This window comes from Poecilia formosa, unplaced genomic scaffold, assembly GCF_000485575.1.
Source record: "Poecilia formosa unplaced genomic scaffold, Poecilia_formosa-5.1.2 Scaffold501, whole genome shotgun sequence".
Classification (NCBI taxonomy): Eukaryota; Metazoa; Chordata; class Actinopteri; order Cyprinodontiformes; family Poeciliidae; genus Poecilia; species Poecilia formosa.
In genome coordinates this window covers 186,847-207,092 of record NW_006800440.1, presented here as the reverse complement: position 1 = coordinate 207,092, position 20,246 = coordinate 186,847, and the positions used below count along the sequence as shown (strand labels likewise).

General features: G+C 38.8%; 1 protein-coding gene across 19 annotated transcripts in view; it reads right to left on the bottom strand.

Annotated features, from left to right (window-relative positions):
- Positions 1-20,246, bottom strand: part of hspg2 (heparan sulfate proteoglycan 2) — a 119,899-nt gene that overhangs the window by 66,427 nt on the left and 33,226 nt on the right. For 15 of the 19 annotated variants that reach the window (XM_016664635.1, XM_016664629.1, XM_016664631.1 and 12 more), the window contains exons 2-8: positions 16,577-16,706; positions 16,229-16,279; positions 9,454-9,519; positions 2,198-2,307; positions 2,034-2,092; positions 1,602-1,774; positions 1,477-1,515 (exon numbers count right to left, since the gene is read on the bottom strand). In XM_016664635.1, coding sequence (XP_016520121.1) covers positions 1,477-1,515; positions 1,602-1,774; positions 2,034-2,092; positions 2,198-2,307; positions 9,454-9,519; positions 16,229-16,279; positions 16,577-16,706 — 628 coding nt within the window. The remainder of the gene's footprint in view (positions 1-1,476; positions 1,516-1,601; positions 1,775-2,033; positions 2,093-2,197; positions 2,308-9,453; positions 9,520-16,228; positions 16,280-16,576; positions 16,707-20,246) is intronic. The other 4 variants (XM_016664630.1, XM_016664642.1, XM_016664632.1 and 1 more) reach the window with 3 other exon arrangements.

Genomic DNA, 20,246 nt, shown 5'->3' with positions numbered 1-20,246 from the left:
ATAAAAAAAGTCATATACAATTTATGATCAAAAATCAAGTAAAACCAGACATACAAGCAAACCACGAAAGGTAAACAAGAGCGCATACAGACTTAAAATATTAAATCTGACAAAAGCGGATAAAACTGGTCAACATGAAAAGGCAGGATTGGACAACAGACAAACTATGCAGGACAGGCTATGAGAGAAAGACAAGATAAGATAGACTTTCCTGGGTAACCCCAAAAGCTTTGATAAGCCAGATAAGACACATATAAGCCATTTTCACACGAGAACACCTGTTAAGAGTTTTAAACGTGAAAATTTTAAACAGGTTAAAAAATCTAAAACAGTTCTTGCTGAGTTGAAGTGAATATTAAATCAAAATTCCTTGTGAAAGAGGCTTTTCCTACTCATAGAAAGTGTTTTTGACTGAGTTTCACTCCTAGATAAAGCTGTTTATGCATCTGCTGCAGTCAACTCTGTTCTTCTTTTCTTTTTCTTTCCCATGGAGAGTATGCCTGGCTGGGTGATTCTGTTTATATCCCATCTCTCCTTTAAAAGATCCACACGGAAGCTCCATCCTACTAAAAGGGAGTTATTCCTTCCTACTGTGACCAAACACTTGCTTTGAATTAGGAATTATTGCAGTCAATAAGTCATTGCAATCAGCAGAGCTTTCTTAGATAACCGTTTTGTACCAATTGGCATTGCGTGATTAACTGAGTTTCATTGAAATATTGTATAATTATAATCAATCTGAATGTAGCTGGAACTGGATCTGATTGAATTGGATGTGAATGAAAAACATTTGTGGTATATCTGAAGTACAATCTGATTATTGAAAAGTTTATTTATTTCATTGGCAAAACAAATAGGATTTTATGCTTAGAGTTAATAAAAAAGAAAAACACTTTTATTCCAGAAATACTGGCTTGTCTTTATGTTTAATACCAGCTTACAGGCAGTTATTTCAAAAAAAGGTACTTTTAATCTGACAAACAAATCTCATCGGAATGCACATTGTAATTTATTGAATATGACATTAAATTGGCCTTAAATTTAATTATTAATGTTTTTATGTATCTTCTGGACAGTCTTCAGTGTTCATGTGTGAAAACAGCTCTACAGGAAATCCACCCATTCAGCAATTAACATGTCCAGTAAAAATCCTATCAGGTGTCATGCTTGTTCTCCTGGCCAGTGGAACTAGCAGGTATCGAATGCCGCCTCAAGTTGCAGAGAACAGAAGCATCTTTTCATCAAACTCATGCCATGCAAAGGTCCTTTATGTTCTCTGTGCACTACTGGACCTCAGGGATCGCAGCCAAAACTCTACGTTGGTGCTTCCATGCAAAACATTCTCCAGACCGCATGTACATGTCGAAGTAATGGGCATCATAAAATATCAGCAGAATAAATGTACTATAGTCATTCTACAGTTTCTACAGCACAATCAGCCTCCTCACCATGCAGCAGGCATGGTACTGTACAAACCTGGCACTGCTATAGGGTCCACTGAAGGCAGAGTTTCTACTAGAAAAAAGGCAAACATTGAAGGAACTGCCTATTGTCCCGGTAGGCCTTAAGTTGCTAAAACATGGAGGTATTATTGTTCTTACCTTTCCCAAGCTGCCTGAACTGAAACCCCTGGACTGATGTGACGTAGGAAGCAATAGCTCCTTCCTTCACTACGTTGTAGAGGACGGTGCGGATCTGTTCTTCATTGCTGTTGTATTCAGAGCCCACGTCAAGTTCCACAAAGATATCAACTCCATCCTCTCTTATCATTTTTCTGCAGAGAGTAAGACAGTTCTGATGAAGCTACATGCTTTATGGCAAGAGAGGGAATACCTTCAGGGTCTTAATTTAACATTTCCTCCAAAACTGTTGAAATTTTATTGAATATGGCCAACCTTTATGGCAAAAACAAAGAAAGTGGCCAGGCCAGAATAACCCAAACAGGTAGCAGCAAAAAGTATATATCCTGCAGCAGTAGCAGGATATATACTTTGGTTGTCAGCAGGGTTGATTCAGAAGGTTTGTGCTCTTACTTTATGAGGACCACATTAACCGTCTGGACACCTGGAATCTTGTTGTACTCAGACTCCAGCTGTCGAGGGAAAAGAGAATGCTTAAAGCAACCAACTCACAAATATTTAAATCAGCAGGTTCTGACATATCAAGCACGGATTTCTCAAGTGGTCGCAAGACGTACCGTGTCCATCACTGCTTCAGAAATCTCTTTATACTCTGGAGAGAAGATGTCTTCCAGTTCAGGGCCATAAACCACGGAGTTGGTGAAGTTGACAAGAGCTCGGTAATAAACTGGAGAAGGAAAGAGGGGAGGAGAAAATCAAACCCCGGTAACAAACCAGGACCATAGACTCACTACTAGCTTACACATTATAATCAAGTGATGTCATAATGTTTGACATTTATTTCCCTTTGGCTGAATATTTTAGAAAGCCCCAAATTATGGCATCTACTTCTATATGTACAGTATGTGCCTATACAGTGAACACACACAGCATAGTAAGAGAGGATCTTAGGTAAATTCTGATTTCTATTGTGCAGAAGGAGACAAACTGTCAACACTCATAAATCGTAGCAGAAATCTGACAAAAATATGATCAATAAAATCAGGCCTGCAGCAACTTTGGCGGTTGTTGAGTCGGACTTCCAAGTCGATATCACTGCTGTGCGAGCGGCAGTGAGGAAGAAGTAAATCCTCTGTGAATGACTCTGGAAGAGGGCTTCAGCATTCCCTCCACATCAACCAAGTCAAACATATGAGGCAGGAAGGTGAGAGAGCATTGGAGGGGAATGCAGCAGGGATTATATCCATTCCTCTCAGTGGTTTTTTATTAGCTGGAACGACTGGGTCATTGAACATATAGGTCAGCCGGTGTAGGTTAAAGCACTCTAAACTCTAATATGGGCTGCAGATAGCTGTGATGACCTGTGTTTTAAGCAGCATAGAATGGTAGGTTTTTGAGGATTAAAATTCAGATTGTTCCAACTGCTCTAGAGATGTTTTAGAAGTCAGTTTTAGCTTCGGATAGGTGAACCTTTACACACAACAACTGTTGTTTGAGCTACCAAAAAGACAAAAGCTTCTTTTTCTTAACTAATTACAGTAATCTTTGTGTTTCCTAGCCCTCATATTAAGGGAGGACAACATGGATTTAAATTAACTGAATCAAAAAGTCATTCTTATCAATTTCATGGATAGCAAGAGTAATACCAGTAATACCAGTTACACCTTTTAGTATTTTGGGCTGAACAATATACAGTTCTTGCTAGGTAACCAAAGAGTGAGTGAGTTGCTAGATAACCAAAGAGTGAGTGAGTTATGGTTGATGCCACTCAGCTTAGACGGCTGTGAGAGATTGAGCGGCAAACCCTTTCCTCTATCTAAATCTCCAAGAATGCTGTGCAATTCTGGATTTTGGTGAAATTGTTTAATATTCCATCTGGTCTATTGCAATATATATTACTAATTTATTGTTCAACCCTAATTACAACAAAAGATTCCTGTATACATTGGGTATTTATATGACAGAAAAAAGTAGAACATAAATGTGCAATTTAGTTAGGGGTGTCAGTTTTCAGCTTTTTACTTCTAGAAAATATAGAGATACACATCTTTTTCCAAGGAACTACACTTAAGTTTGCAGTTCTAACACGATAAAGTGTGAAAAGGTCAAAGTTTCTCTAAATTCAATGGAAAACAAGCTGTTGTAGCTGGCTTTTATGACCCCATGAGAAACAAATTAATGTAGCCTGGCATTTTAAAGGATTAACTGTTTCCAAAGTTGTGTTGACCCGATGATCTTTTCATCACAGTCTTCAGCTAATTACTCTCCTTTCAGGCAAGCCTACAGATCTCTTCTATAACGTACATTGATGCATTTTATGTGTTGCTCATTATAAGCTGAAATGTCAGCGGTACTATTATAATTCCAATGTCACAGGCCATGTCTGTGAAACTTAAAATAGCCAGTGGCTCACGGGGTGCCCCATTTTTAGTCTGCTGCCAACATTTTGTTTGGACCGGCCGTCCAGCCTCTGAATTCAGACCGAAAGCGGGAAGATTAGTGAGAGGGGCAATATTTGTGCTGCTTCTTGGAGTGAGATGCAACTTGTCAAGCCAAAGGCAAGGATTTAAATGTTGAGAAGGAGTCTGCTGAGTCAGAAAAAGAAATAAGCTGTGTGGACATTAAGAGCAACCATGCATAAACAGCACCATATTCATTAACAGGTCTGGAAACCATGGATGCCAGCAAATAATGGAGTTTATCTTTGTTTAGGGGACTTTATGAATTAGTTCTGTTTGGTGCCCACTAAGTAGACATTTTATCACCTACAGGCATACTATTGCATTTCTTTAATCTAACATCTATGCTACATGGCATGTAAGCATCGCTGCAAAATCTGAGCAAGGCCACATATAGATCTCTCTAAACCTCCAGTTCTTTCATCTGCATCTGTTCTTTTCAGATTGTGAATATTATTGTTCTTGACACGCTCCCACCGGATGTCATGAAACGCCAAGTAACCCTCCTTATTCATATGGTTTACAGATGATTTATTACTTCTGCACAGTTCTGTTCCAGTCAGTTTCCTCTGACCATCAATGCACTTTTATGACTTTTTATAGGCTTCAAACATTATCTGACACAATTTATTGGGGTGTCTATTCGTAAGAGTTACAGCACTTGCTTGTTTATATTTTGTCTTTAAAGTAGTAACTCTTTTATTTACCTTTTTTAATTAGACATATAACAGCTTTATTCAAGGTTTATAAAGACCACTTATATTGAAAATGTGCTGTTTTATTTGGGGGGGATAACAATGATCCAGTACTTGTATTTTGGATATTCAGAACAATTTTTTTGTTCCTAGTTCTAGTTGCCCACCTGTTGTTATTATTAGTTCATGGGACTTTGTCTGGGAAAATAATACCAAGAGCAAAATCTAAGGAGTTTCCTCCTTAGAGTAGTTGGTGATAATGTTCTAAAATGTGACATTTCACATCATCCAGGAAGCTAATCAAAGTTGGTCTGCATATGATAATTGAGCCTGGAGAAACAAAGATATGATGCAGACTATATGATATTTTCCTGGCAAACAAGGCATGGCAGCTGGATGTGCGACTTGCTCAGAATTCAAACAGAAATCATTACGTTGCTTAGCAACAAAGGAATTCTGCTACTTGGGCCATTTTGTGATTTTGTGCTGAGATTTTTAAAGTGAGTCTCTCTTGTGGTGTGTGGGTATTCTTTCCTTTCCGATGTCATGCGCACAAAGAGTTTCAACAAACGCCATAATAGTATAAAGACATTAGTATAAAGACTACTAGTCAATAAATAAAATCCAAGAGATTTCTAACAAGCACCACTTAGTGTAAGATTTTATTTTCTATGTATTTAGTGATTTCAATTTTACATAAAGTTATGGACAAATTAATTAAAGCAATATTTATTTTTTATTTGATTCTATATTCACAACAAGAAAAAACATTCCAGTATATGTGATTATGAATCATAACTCTGTCATATTAATCACTCGAGTCCAAACAAAAGCCAAGCTTTTTAAAATGTGTTTTGCACTTTCTTTTTAAAGACACTGAAACATGTTTGCTTCTACTTTTGATGCCATGTAGAAATGCTGAGGGTAAAACAGTTTGGCTGACATTAAAGATTATTTTTGCATCAACGGTGGGATTTCCTAGTGAGAATTGAGCCAACATCTTGCCAGATAAATAGTACATCAATTGAAGGATGAGTAAATCCTCAAGTCAATCAGTTGCTAGCTTTTTCTTTGTTTATCCTTTTTACTCACTGCACATACTTTTCAGGCATGCTACACCTCCTTTTGTTTTCCACTTGCCCAATAATCCATTTATGTTCATAAAAGGTCACAGCACACCATACTGAGATGTGCCAAGGAATTTCATGGACTTTGGAAATTACCCAACATGTATACAAAGGCTGTTTATGTCTCGGAAACATTGTTATTTTGTGTAGAAAGTGTATGAAAACTGGTATGTTTAAGACACCTCCATACAAAGCAAGTGTGTAAAGATTGAAATGCTGCTTCATCCGTTGAGTCCAGTGCCTATTTTAAAAAATGAACATGAAACATGAACTTGAAAAGTTAAGGTACTAGGGAGAATTTAAAGAAAAACAGTATCCCTCCAAGTAGATACCAAAAAGACTTCAAAGTATGAAGGGCTAACTACAGGACCACTTTAAAAGATTACAGTAAAGTCTGGCTGCTTCATAGGAAAACGTAAGAAAGACATTTATGTATTTGCAATTTGTATCTCATAATTTCACTATATAATAAATTGAAATGCACCAATAAGGTTTCTGTGTTCAATATCCATTTTGAGTATTCTTTTAGGTCTGAAACTGATTCAAAATTTTGGCTTCTAATAAATAAACTTGAATTTGAATAAACGTTTATTTTTAATTGAACGGAAAAATGTTGGGTTACATGTTGACCCAGCTGGCAGCGTTGTTGCCTTAGCAAGAAGGCTGTGGGTACAAATCCTGGCCTTTCTGTACATCGTTGGCACGTTCTCCTCATGCATGTGTGATTCTCTCCGGGTACTCCGTCTTCCTCTCATTGCCCAAAAACATGGACTATGAGCTTAATTGGTATATATAATAGTTAACCAAATTGCATCAAATATTTGTCCTGATCCTTTTGATTCTAAGTAAGACAGAGTTTGTTCAACCTCTGTATTTCTTTGCTACTTTCTTGTGAATAATTTGTGATTAAACAAAAGAAATAATAACATCAGTTTTGATTAACTAAATGATGAATTTTGACCTATAGACCACAAGTCAGGGCCAAATTTTTATCCCTGCTAATCACTGATCAGTGCATCATTAACAATGTGAAAAAAATGTTTATCTACCGACTGGAAATAGTTATTTAGCAAGTTATTTCAATAAAAGGCTTCTATTGTCATTGACCAAAGAGCTCTATTGTTTTCCATCTTTTTTTTTACACCACTGAATGAAAAATGATAATTAGGTTACTCCTAGTGTTTGGGTTGTTGATTTGTTTTGTTTTGTTAAGCGTTCAAATGGCTCATTTAGCATCCACTGAGAGCTCCTTGGATGACACCCAAATGCAAATGTCACATTTGAAATAAAGATCCTTTTCCTACTAAATTGTTTGGAAAAATAATGAGAAGACATCCAATATGCTTGCGTGACAGCTGTTTACTGAATCTTCTAATTACAGCTGAGGCACGCATCAGACCTTTCATATAAAAATCACTAATTTAATACATATATTTGAAGATCCAACTGAAAATAACCATGTAGCACATCTAGGGAGAGTGTTTTAATTAAAAAGATTGTGTGCCACAGAGGCACACTGTGTGGTCACTAAACATTACTAGGCCCTTTCTTTCTTCCAAAACAGCATTACCTCCTCAAGACACCTCATTCCAGGAGAAGAAAAGCCTCATTTATGGCAATGTAAACGGTGCATTGCCTATGAAAACACACCGAGGTGAACATGTATCAACAGAGATGTGAGTGTTAGCACAGCCTCGAATGGTTGCACCTCAGGCTGCAACTTTCAGATTTATAGTACAATAGTTCATCCTGATTGTTGTCCTGAAAGACGAGCAACATCAAAGTTAGTCATGAAAGCATTTTATTTGACCCGCATATAATCTAATCACTTGGGTGGGTACTTGCTGCCCGGTCAACAGCGGTTCATAGCTCCCACTCTCTCTGAGCCTACCGCCACAGACTGGTGAGCGTGATTGGGTTCCTTTGATTGGAGCGCCAGGATGTGCCCCGCGGCTAATGAGCGGTGCTTTTATTCCAAGACCCATTCTCTTCTGTGCATCCCTCTGTTTTTAGCAGATAAATCCCCCTGTTGAGCCCCGCCACCATTAAAAGGTGATGAAACTGTCAATTTGCAGACATGACGAGTGGGAACAAGAGAGAAAGGGGCGAAAATAAGTCTGAAAAAGAAGCATTCCGCACTTTTAATTCAGAATCTGATTCAGCTATTAAAGTTGTTCAGTAGAACTATGGAAGCATTGTGAAAAGGGCCCCCTTTTAACACATAGAGGCCAACGCAGAAGACAAAGAAATGATTGAGCAGCAAGCCGAGTTTGGCCTTTAAAGCTCAACCACACGGGGCTTGACCTTTAACCCCAACAGTAGAACCCACAGCAACAGTAAGACCATTTAAAGAGAAAGCAAAAAGCTTAATTTTAAGTATCTAAATTAAACTTCTAAGTAAGAAGTAGGATTGCAAAGGGATGGAAGATTTTAGGTAAATGTCCACTTTCTAGACACAAATTTATGCAAATGTATAGGGAAAAAAATTGGAGGGCATAAATGGGAATAAGCTTGGAATTTACACAAACTTATATTAATGGTTAGCTTACCATTTTAATTACAGGCTGCAAATGATTTGCAAAAAGCCACAACTGAATGATCCCACCCTATCCTGCAGAAAGGGTTTACTGCTTTACTAGCTTACTTGTTAAAAAAATCAGTCTAACCAGAAATAACATTTAAATATTCATCTAAATTTGCCAGAGTTTTGCCTTTTGACTCCAAAATCTAATTGAGGAATGGATATTAAAAACAAGCCCAGGACAAACAGAAAGAAAGTTTTAGTGAAGGTTTTTCATACGTGTTGTGATATCACCTTAGTTCTTAATAGAAATAATTACAGAGCCACATGAATGGAAGGCAAAAATAAAACATTCTGAATGCAGCTCATATTTCTTGATATATTACAGTTCTCAAAGGGAATCAGTCAAAAACTTCACTAAAACCGAAAGTCATAAAGTCAGTCATAGTCTGTGCATCTTATATATTAATTTGCCAGCTGGCTCTGTCTTAGCTCAGTTCCTGCAGAAAAAAACCCTACTATTAACTAACCCTCACCCTGGACCACAGCCAAAAAACTGTCTCCAACTCTCCTTCATGCCCTTTGGGAGACTTTTGGAGATGAATTCTGATTTTGCACTCTCCCACAGCACAGAATCACAATTGGAAGCAAAACCACCACTGAGCATAAAATTTGCACATTTTTAAAGCACAGAGTAACAGCTGGTTCATCACACTGGGACAAGAAAGAAATAGTTCATAGCACTTTTCTAATTAAAGAGAGGAGTGCATTTTTTTGCAAGTTGCCAAAACATCTTTTGCAGCTGGGATTGAAAGTGTTGTCACTCGAGCGTGATGAGCTCCGTGTTGCTCTATGGAACATAACCCATCATTTTTCCACTGGCATTAGGAATCACTGGGAGAGAAAAGCACTTGGCAAAACAGAAAAGCTGGAAACAGAACTCAACATGCCCGCGCTTTCATACAAACGTCTCTGAATGTGTTTGTAAATGTGAGCGTAACAGTGTGGAGCAGGTGACTGGTAGAGTTTGCCAGAGACAAAAAAGACGGACAGAAATGGTGGAAGACTTACTGTACTGCTCCTCATTTGGGCTCTGTATGTGTCCCAGATACCAAGACTCCAACAGTTGGTCAATAGCTAGGGTAGGGAATTGGTGGAGGGGGGTAAGACAGTCGGCAGGGGGTAAAAGTTGGAAAGAGCAAAGCAAAGCAGAGACAGGAGTGGTCAAAGTTAGCCAGGCGGTTGCAGAGGGGTTATAAAGTTTAAGTTTCAGGAGAGGGAAACAAAAAGAGAAAACAGAAAGTGACAATCAGATAAAGAATTTGAAGTTGTATTGCCAAAATAGATAAACACAAATGGCAAGACGGGAAAACGACACACTCCCAGCAATCACCACCACCCACATGTTAAAGATAGCCATGCTTAAAGGAACAATGGCTTGTATAGGCCAAATGTCTGTCTGGAGCGCACCAGGAAGTAAGAGAAAAGGTTGGAAGACATCACTGGTCTGACTCAACAAACATGTAGACCACTTCAAACATCTTTGCCACTTGACACAAACATCCACCTTGAGATGGTGCCGCCACACAAGGACAAGGCACTTCCTGTTTTCCTGTTCAGATGGAAGAACTGAGCACCAACAAATTTCTTTGCATTGGGACAATCAACAATGATCCCTCTTTGTTTTGTGGTGACTCACTGGTTCTTCCACTCGGATGATTGAGCGAGCCTATAATGTCGCCTGAAATGGATTTGAGTTGTTCTGAAACATGGATGGGTTCTGAAAGTCAGATGACTTGCACAAAGGACGATGTTATGACGCATCGACAAGGATGTTTGCGGTTTCATGATTTATTCAAACTAAAACTTCAGAAAAGATGAGAATGGGACACGGTAGAGACAGATGCTTATGCTCCAATCCGGAGTCTAGCAGTCCACTCCATAAACTTCAACAGACGTCAGTAAACAACAGCTCATTTGCTGTTGGATCCAGCTGTTTCACAACTGCACATGCAGGAAACCATATGGCTTCTGAAGCTCATTACTGACATATCTGGAAGTGAGTTGAGAAAAATATATTATTACTATAGACTGACTGTACCTCACCAGTCCTGTGCTGTTAGATAAGGCTGTTAGACCAAAGATACTAAATGCCACACACTTTACATCTGCAGACCATCTAAGAAAAATATGACAGAAAGAATGGTTTCTTCAAAAGATCTAAGCCTCAAGAACAGAGGTCGAATCTAATTAGAGCTAATGACCCGTTTGTACTTTAAAGTCTGCTTATGCAATGTGGTCTTTTGCAAATCTGAGAATTAGTGACAGCCAGACAAGGCATACCAGCTTTATTAACTGATTTATGTGTTCATTGGGACACCATTTATGAGTGAAACAAATCAGTGAAGTAGGATAAACTGCTTTTTTCCCTAACAGAAATGTTTTAAAAGGATAAATCTGTTTCTTTTTTTCTGTTACCCATTACGACTGATTTATAACTTTAAAACTACTTAATACTCAAATTGTTCATATCTGAGTGACATAGCACTACATTAGAGAATTTTAATTGTGTAAACTTTGAGAAAACTATAGTTGAGGGGTTTTCTGTGGGTTTCTCACCCAATGTGTTCCTGAATTTTGACGTGTCCCTGTCAAAATGCTTGGGTTAGATTATTCTTGGAAGGCTGAGCTTGGATCTGCAATCGATATCATTCCTGAGTTGGGCTCGTTCTGGTTGGCTAACCCTTGTGATGCTGACTAGTCAAGGCAATATCAATATAACTATTTTAGGTATTTAAAAACTAAACATGTCCACTAACACATTTCATATGGTGGACACTCATCTTTTTGTGGTTATGTATTCACAGATTTTTCTGGGGAACGTGACTACTAAATTAAACTAGCTAAATTAGTTTTAAATTAGTTACAATCAATGAAAGCAGGTGATGTCGTCTGACTACCAGGTAACCACTCTGAGAATTTCTTCACTTTTCTACAAACTCAGTTCCTAAAGGAAGAAAGGTAATTCACAGCTAAAACTTCTAAGTATTTGATGACTGCAAGCCTAATTACTTATAATAACTTCACAGACTACTAAGAAAAATGTAGCCAATCCCTTAAAGCGCCTAAAACTCTCATGGGAGGCTTTATTCGATATGGATACTCCCTTGAGTTTAAACAGGAAGCTACTGATCAACTGTGAAGCTTTGTCCAAATAAACTTGAAAATTTGGGATAAACAAGAGCACAATCCACTCAACCGCGATAAATTCTAGCCATAAACTGTAATCTGTGCTCTGTTTTCATGCGTTAGTTTGTACTGTGGTGTAAATCATAACGTGGGAGAGGCATAAATACATAAAAGCTGGAAGCTAGGAGCTTTAAAGCTGCAGCAGATCCCCAAACATATTTTTCCTCATGAGGAGTGGCACACTGAACCACTCCAAGGCAACTCATTTGTTGTTGGCACAACAGAGAGGAGGATCCTGGATCTGGATTGAGTCTTGGCACTCAAATCGGCGACTAAGACCATTCAGCTGGAATAAACTGTACATACCCATGCGTACAATCAGCTGTTTGTGAAGACTGGATGTGATGCAACACTAATTCGTCCTTCAGAAACTCTGTTTGGTCTGCTTCATTATGTCTGCTTAGTCTGCAGTAGAGACTGAAGGCATTTGAAATAAAATTGAAGCCACCTTGAGGCAGAACAACAACAAAGACCTCTCCAAAATAACTGCAGCTGCCCCCATTCGTCCCTCTGCTGCCCGAGAGCCAGCCTGAATCTCTCACTCAGAAAGGTAATGCCTCTGTGTCACACATCCCTCTCTTGGCTCTACTAGCAGCCAAGCCAAGTAGGTGGCCTGGTCAAAGTGACAACTACGTAATGTGACATTTCTCTTCAAAAGATAATGGAACAATCCAAACTTTGGCTGCTTTTTGTCAGGAAGAATCCACTACTAAACTATTTGATGACTGGGCCTTCAGCTTCTTTAGTTAGCTGAAAACAACTAACTAAAGTTAGTTTATTGACTTTTTTTAAATTAACAAAAACAATAAAAACTAATTCAACAATGGTTCAACAATAAAACTAGCTTCAGCAGTTGCTAGCTGCTCCAGGCTCTGAGTTGAAATTGATAAAGTGTCAAAATGATCCGATGCTATTTGTGGTGCTGAGCTGCTTTGAATTTGTGTTGTTTCATCACTAGTGACCACATAACCTGATGTTTCTGTTGTTCTCTTGGTTTGTTATACTTCATGTCTGTTTGATGGATGTCAGAATGACATAGTCGCTCTCTGGTGGTGAAGCTTGTAAGTCCTGCTGTTGCAGGCATGTCGATGTTGTAAAGTTATATTATCATGAGCTTTATTATTTGGGTATGAAGGGCCCGGTCTTCAGCCCCGCCTCCAGCCCAACGCTGACTTGTTCTGCTAGTCCATGGTTCCACTGATTATGAATCAATGGATGCAACACGTGTTTTTCTGTGACTATATAGTTGTAATGACAGCAAAAACGCTAACTCAAATTTTGAAACATGTCTATGCATTAGCTCTGCATTCATTTCCAGTGTGTTGTTTTAAGAAATAATTAAATTAGATCCCACAGTTCCCATGTCCATTCAATGAACGGACATGGTAACCTTTGTGTCTTAAATTTCCAACAATAATGGTCAACATTATTAGTGCACTGGGAAAGTCCTTCAGAGAGTCTGTGGAACAAGAGAAGGCTCTCACGGATGAAGGGGGTCTGATCTGTATTCAAGAAATCTTGTTGGGTTCTCAGGGATTGGAGGTCAGGATGAAAGGTTAGGAAGATATAAGACACTACTTTTATGTTTCTGGAGGACACTGCAGACTGTTATTATGTTGGACTAATAGCAACAATGGACAAAGAATGCTTTAAAATAGTCTCATTTTGACAAGTTAAAATCCCAGATGTTTCACATTGATTTGGAAAGACAAAGGGGAAATGGACATGCCTTAACCCCCATCAAACAGTCACAAAACAGGAAACTCAGCATAATGAGGGCAAATGTGGCAACTGTGTCTCCTATTTTATAGCACTGAAAAGGGAAGGAAGGCGGAGGCTTGGGTGGGCAGAGTGGACAACTCACAGGACAGAGCCACTCAGCAAATTATTCCACATTCAGCACCGGAAGCTAAATTTCCTTCCCAGGACTGTGCAGCCCAGATCTATATATGGAATTATTCTGCCTCTTCCAATCATGGAGCAGTGATCACACTGACCAGAATGCAGGCCTGAAAGCCACCCTTCAGATAAGAACATTTCGGCTGCTCTTTTTAAGCATTTTGAGCTACACATGGACAGAAATTTCTATGAAAACAATAAATGTGAAGAAACTGACAACAACTGGGTTCATATTTTACACACTGTTAATCTGAGATTAGCAGATAAACACTTCTCAAAGTGAGTTGCCTGAGGTTGAAAATAACTAAAAAGCTCCGTTTACAAGACAGGTCTCCTTCGGTTTCTGTTTATGTTTTCTTTCCTACTGAGGGACTAAAAACAACCTGCACCTTACTATTCTCATCTGTCACAATCACATCCTGTCAGCACCCTTCTCATTAATGTCAGCCAGGCTAAAATTTCCTGCAGCTCTTTAAACTGCTCAGCTTCATGCGAGGCCTCATGGCAGAGCTATTTCTAAGAGACGAAGCACATGATGCTATGTGCCGTGACTCTGATGTCAGCTTCCAGTGCCGCTAACAAAACAAATCTTACCACCATCACGTAATCAGCGTCTAAAGCTTGAAGTGCCAACAAAAAAAAGCAGGATGTCTGATATAGCAAGGTCTTTTTCTTTAATAAAGAGAAAAATTATAATGCGTTTCTCAAAAACCACAAACTCCTTTGCTGTGAAGAGCTTAATTTCTTGCAGATGTATGAAACTAATATTTTACACTGGAGACAGATCTCCATTTCCTGATATTTATCCATTCCTCCATGGTGACTTATTTCCATTCTGGCTTTACAGATACTACAGTAAAGAATCTAAGGTGTATCTTGACTTATTTTCCCTGCAACTGAGTCAGTGTTGAGGCATTTTCTGGCTTTATAAAATCTCACGCTTTTCCACTTAGATGAGATCAGGATTGCAGGTTGGCTCAGATCAGCATCTGTAACTCTTAAGTTTGGAGTCATAGTTTTGTAATATTTGCAGAATATGGTCTATATGATTTCAATTTCCTCCTAAAGGAAGTATTACTGCTGTAAAATCTTAGGACTTTATTTCAGATTGATAGCTGCCAATCAGAGAAATGGATATGACTTTTGTCAAGGACTCTGGCTTTTGTCGACAAAGGACCTCTTTTATGGCACAGTGAACATTAAAGTGACGTTTTTTAATACAATTCAGTATCATAGAGCATAATAAATAGTTCTCAAAGTATGCTGGGTAATGTGGCTCAATCAGTTATTGATAAGTGATGGTTCCCTAAGCAGTGCCATCAGGTGCTCAGCTTATGTTTGCTTTTTTGATCTTTGCTTGAAGAACGTCCATTAAAAATAAGCTTCAATTAAACCTTTAAAATATGTCATTAATTGTAACCAAAAACAACTTAAAAGCCCACAGAACAGAGAAAACAAAACAAAAAGTACTCCGCTTATTAACTTTAAAATGAGAATCTAAGCCATAAAGAGGGATTCAAACTAAAATCAATCTTCCTCATATTCAGAACACACAATGAACAATTTATTTGATAAAATGTTACTGATAGGGATGGACTGATCCACTTTTTTTCACTTCCAATACCACAACAGATATCTGAGGTTTGGCATTGGCCAATACTGAGCCGATACAGAAAAAAAGTGCTGAATTGACTTAAAGCTTTTTGTTTTTTCAACAGACAATATAGATCTGCTCTTATGGGTTGGGCACATTGTCACTGATACCCAGTCTAGAATTATTTTCAGTATCAGGACCGATACAGACATTAATAATGGATCGGTACACTTCTAATTACTGACGTTCAAATGTTGAGAGAAGCTAAATATCCCACTATACCACCTGTATCTGACTGGATGGTTAGCTAAAAGCAGGAGCTAGCACATCCACACAATAAACTCAAAAACGCAGCTCGTTAACCAACTCTCCATGGCTCTCTCTGGTGTGTTCTGTAATTACAGTCCAGTGTAGCACAGTCACTTGGGGCTCATTGTATTCCACAAAGTGTTTAATCTGTAAGCCACATTTGATTCTCGCCTCTAACTTACAAAGCATGACATGAAAATCTATCCATGATGAAGTATCTGCTTCAGTCTGTGTTTGAGTCATTAAGTTGTTCAGAGTCCAAAACTGTGAGCACAAGCAGCACAGAAGTGGGAAAATAATGAAGGATGACAACCATCAAGCCTGTTATTTAAAAAAAATAGGTTTTTGGTGAGAGTGGATGCTATTATGTGATGCCTTCCCACATATAAGCACTTTTCAAGCCGACATACAAAAGTGGCAAAGGAGAGAACAAGTTGGAAAAACAGAGGGGCTCTGATGGAGTGGTCTTTGTTCGTCTGGCTTTTATGTTTTTTTATTTTGCAGTCACCTTTGGCACGAGTTAAAAAGATAAAAGAGAAGAGTGGGTGTTTATGTCTCAGAGACAAAGCCTGAGTCCCGTGTTATGACCAGACTCTGGCAAACTGGCGACGAGGGAGGAGAAGGTGCAGCAGGAAGAGAAGGTTTCATCATTCAGCACTCAGGCAAACACACATACACACACACACACAAATTGCAAAAATCAAAATCACAGATGCTGGAGTGTTAAAAGGTTGACTGATCTATCACTCAGAAACGTAATCTTTAACATATCTATCAGATTTTCTGGATGCTTACTTGTGATGTCAGGCTCTGGAGTGCTGCCATCCTCCTCCCCACTGGGCCGGTCTAGGGAGGAAAGAACAGAGATGTAAGGATGAGATCAGCAGTTAAACAAATGACAGGAAAACACACATTTTCTTCATATATATGTGTCATTTCACAGGAGAGCTATATTCTTTAAAAAAAAAAAAAAAGCTAAAATCTTAAAATGTTTCGTTATAATTCCTTAAGCAACATTTCCTTTTTTTCAAATATGGGATGAGTTAAGTAAGAACGACATAATGAAAACATGACTCCACTGAATTAAGGGCAGCTGTTGCAGTGGTTTGCGGTTACCCTTCCCCTTAACGTTAGCAAGCCCACCTCCTGAAGCTTCATCAGCTGCAAAGTCCTCATCGTCATCCAGTAAACTCGGAGATACCCGGACATCTTTTTCTGACTCCAAATCTTCTGGAAGCGGAACCTCTCCCCACACCTTGGAGGCCTGACTCACCTGGGACAAACAAGGAGATTTGACTTACTGGGATTGAAGTTTCCACAGAGAAAGGCTACACCCAGTTGTATGCATGGGGTCTAGATGGGTGGAGGGAAAACAAAAGCAGAGACAGGAAAACGGGCATTGTGACATGTTTACTTTTCCATCTATTATCACTTGAAATCGCCCTCAAGGCTTTGCATGCAAATAAAATATTATCCGAGCTTGCTCGCTGGAGAAACTCCAACATGTTATCCAACTTTCCCATCTCAATGTGGACTCTTGCAACAGATGTCAACAGCTGATTACGACGGCCCACATATGAGCAGACAGAAAGCCAGAACAAGCAGCTGCAGTAGAGGCCCAAATGACACAAATCTTAATATGCTTTAAACTCCACGCCCCCAGGGCAAGTGAGAATATCCAGCATACCAAGCCCAGTTCTTTACAACTGCATCAGTATTCTGGACTCATGAAGGGTGTACAGCTGAAGCATTATGTCACCTTGAGCAGCAGCGGAAACATATTAGATTCATCTTCAAAAATTGATTACCATTACATTTCAGTTGTTAAAGAGCCAGTGGCAAAAACTATAAAAGTGTGAGAACATGTTCACTGACCAAATTAATCTCATTTATCATTTCATACAAACTAATAACTTTACTGATTACTCATTTTACTCAAAACACCAAACATAAATGAAGATGAATAGGGGACCAATAAGTATGCAACTATGATTCTGTGTTGTTTAGTTATGGTGACAAAAATCATGTTTATGTTTGAAACGATTTATTCCTACTGCACAGTATCCAGTGGGACATAGCAGGACTGCTGGATACTGTGCTGGATACTTTATGCCTCCCATAATGTATAAAGTATATTCACAGTCACCACAGTATCAGTTTACACAATAGCAGCAATATTTATTAACTAATTGTATACATTATCATGCAGAAGTACTTCTATATATTAGCCTTTATAGCTTTTGTGATAAACTTTTACATAGTATTTTGGGATTTAACAGGACAGTCCAAAAACAAGGAACAAGAAAAAAAAAATCAGAACTTTCAGTTCCTATTAAATAAAAATCAAAGAAACTACTTTGTCATAGAACCAACCCAAAACAGAAATAAATTAACACTGTATATTAACATATTTGGTAACTACAAGTTGCATCGTCATCACATATTGATTGTATTCCTGAATTTCCCCACTGTGAGACAATAAAAGATATTTCTATCACATTTTAGACTAGAATAAACCAGCAGCTGAATGTCTAATGTCTATTTGAGTGGAGGTGAGCCCCCAATACAGCATCTTTCCTTAAAGCAGTGGTTCCCAAACTTTTTGTCCTGGGCCCCCCCAGTGGTTTCCAAAATATTTTCGGCTTCCCGCGCCCACCCTGCAATGGCACAACGGCCCCCCCTAGGGGGCGCCCCCCACAGTTTGGGAACCTCTGCCTTAAAGGAAGACAAACATCTTGGGAGACATTCCTTCACCTAACTTAATACTAAAACTAGGTCAAAACAAATTCCTTTATCTTGAATATGACAGGAATGTAAATATTAAACAATAGTTTGTTTTTTTTTTGTTTTTTTTTCCAAATCTCAGTGCCATATTTTAGCTTAGCACCTTTTTTTCTAAAGAAGACCAGTGCTGTGAATGAGATGTGGGATGTGCAATGTCCACAGGACATTTAGCTAGCTAGTGAATGAAGTCTCAACACACACACAGTGATTTCTCTCACTTTATTGTTTCTAAAGCAATTACATACAAACCCATAAAAATACAAAAACAATGAGGAAAAACCCCCATCTTCCCGTGGTTTAATCGACAAACGCCTTCAACAGTCAATGAGGAGGCACAAAGCTTGGCCAGCCTCTCTCAAATCTGACCATCTTGATAAAGTTGACTGCCTGAAACACAGCATGAGTTTAACTGTGCTCTCACCATCTCAGCACCCAGGCTGCCCATATTCTGCCCATAAGCTTAGACACGACTGGCAGAATGCCACCCCAAGCATTTCCAGTCGGCATGGCCTGCCAGTTCCTATTTCCACCATACTCTGTCATGCAAGTTTTGCCGTTTCAATAGCTCCAGCTAATAAATAACTAAACCTACCCCCCAAATCCTCTCTCCCCTGAGTGAACACCCGTACAACAACACTCCCGGGCCTTTCGCAAAAGGAAACTGCTGACTAGCCAAATTCTTTTCAGTTGTGCCGACCAGACAAGCATTGGCGTGATGATCTCCTGCTTCCCGCTCCCTTAGGATGAGGTATGATCTGGACATGCTGGATGCCATCTGGGCACTAACCTTCACAAACCTACATTGATTGGAGAGTCAGTATTAAGCTAACACATTAAGACAGCTAATATCAGTTTGATCTCAAATAAAAGAGAGTTGGAGAGCATAAGACACTGTTTTTGCTTACTTTGGAACTGCACTCAAGTTCAGATACAAGTTTGACCTTTACTCCAAGTCTTGTGGGGGCGAGTCACGCCTGTGGTGTTAAAATTATCTGTCCATCAATATAAAGAGCCCTCAGTAACTGTTTGAACTCAACCCCACCTGCAGGTCACCAGCCTCTAGCTCTACCAACAACTTATCTCCAGCTAACCTGGAGTATACTTTTAAAGAATTGCATGCACAAGAACAAACACGACTACCACATTCCGACAGTTAGACATTCAAATGGTTACATAGGAAAAAGGTTGGTCACAACTCACCCTACATGCCTTGCAGGATAAGTGAAACAAGTTCTATTTCACTGCAAGTGACATTTGACACAAACTTGAATAAAGCTGAATTTCCACTGATCTTTTTCAAAATAGTGGATGTGACTCTACATGAAGAGTAGAGTCATGATAGGGAAAATAGTAGTTTGGTTGGTCTGAAATAACTTGGCCAAGACTCTCCTAGTCTTTTTAGTTGTGGGTTGGGACTCTATCAGTAGAAAAAAATATATACGAAGCAAAAATACCTTTATCCGGGAATCTGAAGCAATCGGTTTGTCTATATAATATGGAGATTGGGCTATTTGCTTTTCAGTATTCATGGAAGCACCTATTTATGGTTTTTATTGTAGAGCATATTTAATTCTAAAGACAATGCAGCTTGGGAAACTAAAATACCTTGGCATGGTGTTCTCCTGGACTGGTTCTCCAGCCAGTCCAGGAGAACCATTCATTTTCCTTGGTGCTAATTGATTGCACCCTGAGAGCGGAAAGAAGGAAGACCATTAATGTAAGCTTCTACAGAAATGCCAACATGGTTTCCACTATTTCACTTCTAATGAATACTGATCATGGTGTATGAACTATTAAATTAGGAGTTTATAGGCATCTCAGAGAGAATGTCCAGTATTTTCAGATTAAGAAATTTGCAAGAGTTGGTGTTGTGTGAATTCTTTGTGTTTACCAACTAGTAAAGCAGAAATATTGGAAAAGCTGTTCCCACTAATGCTTGGAGTGAGCATTTTATAATTCTGTCAGCATTGTAGAAATGAAACACATAAAATGCATAAGAGGATTTTAGTTCCACGTTTTTAAGTCACAC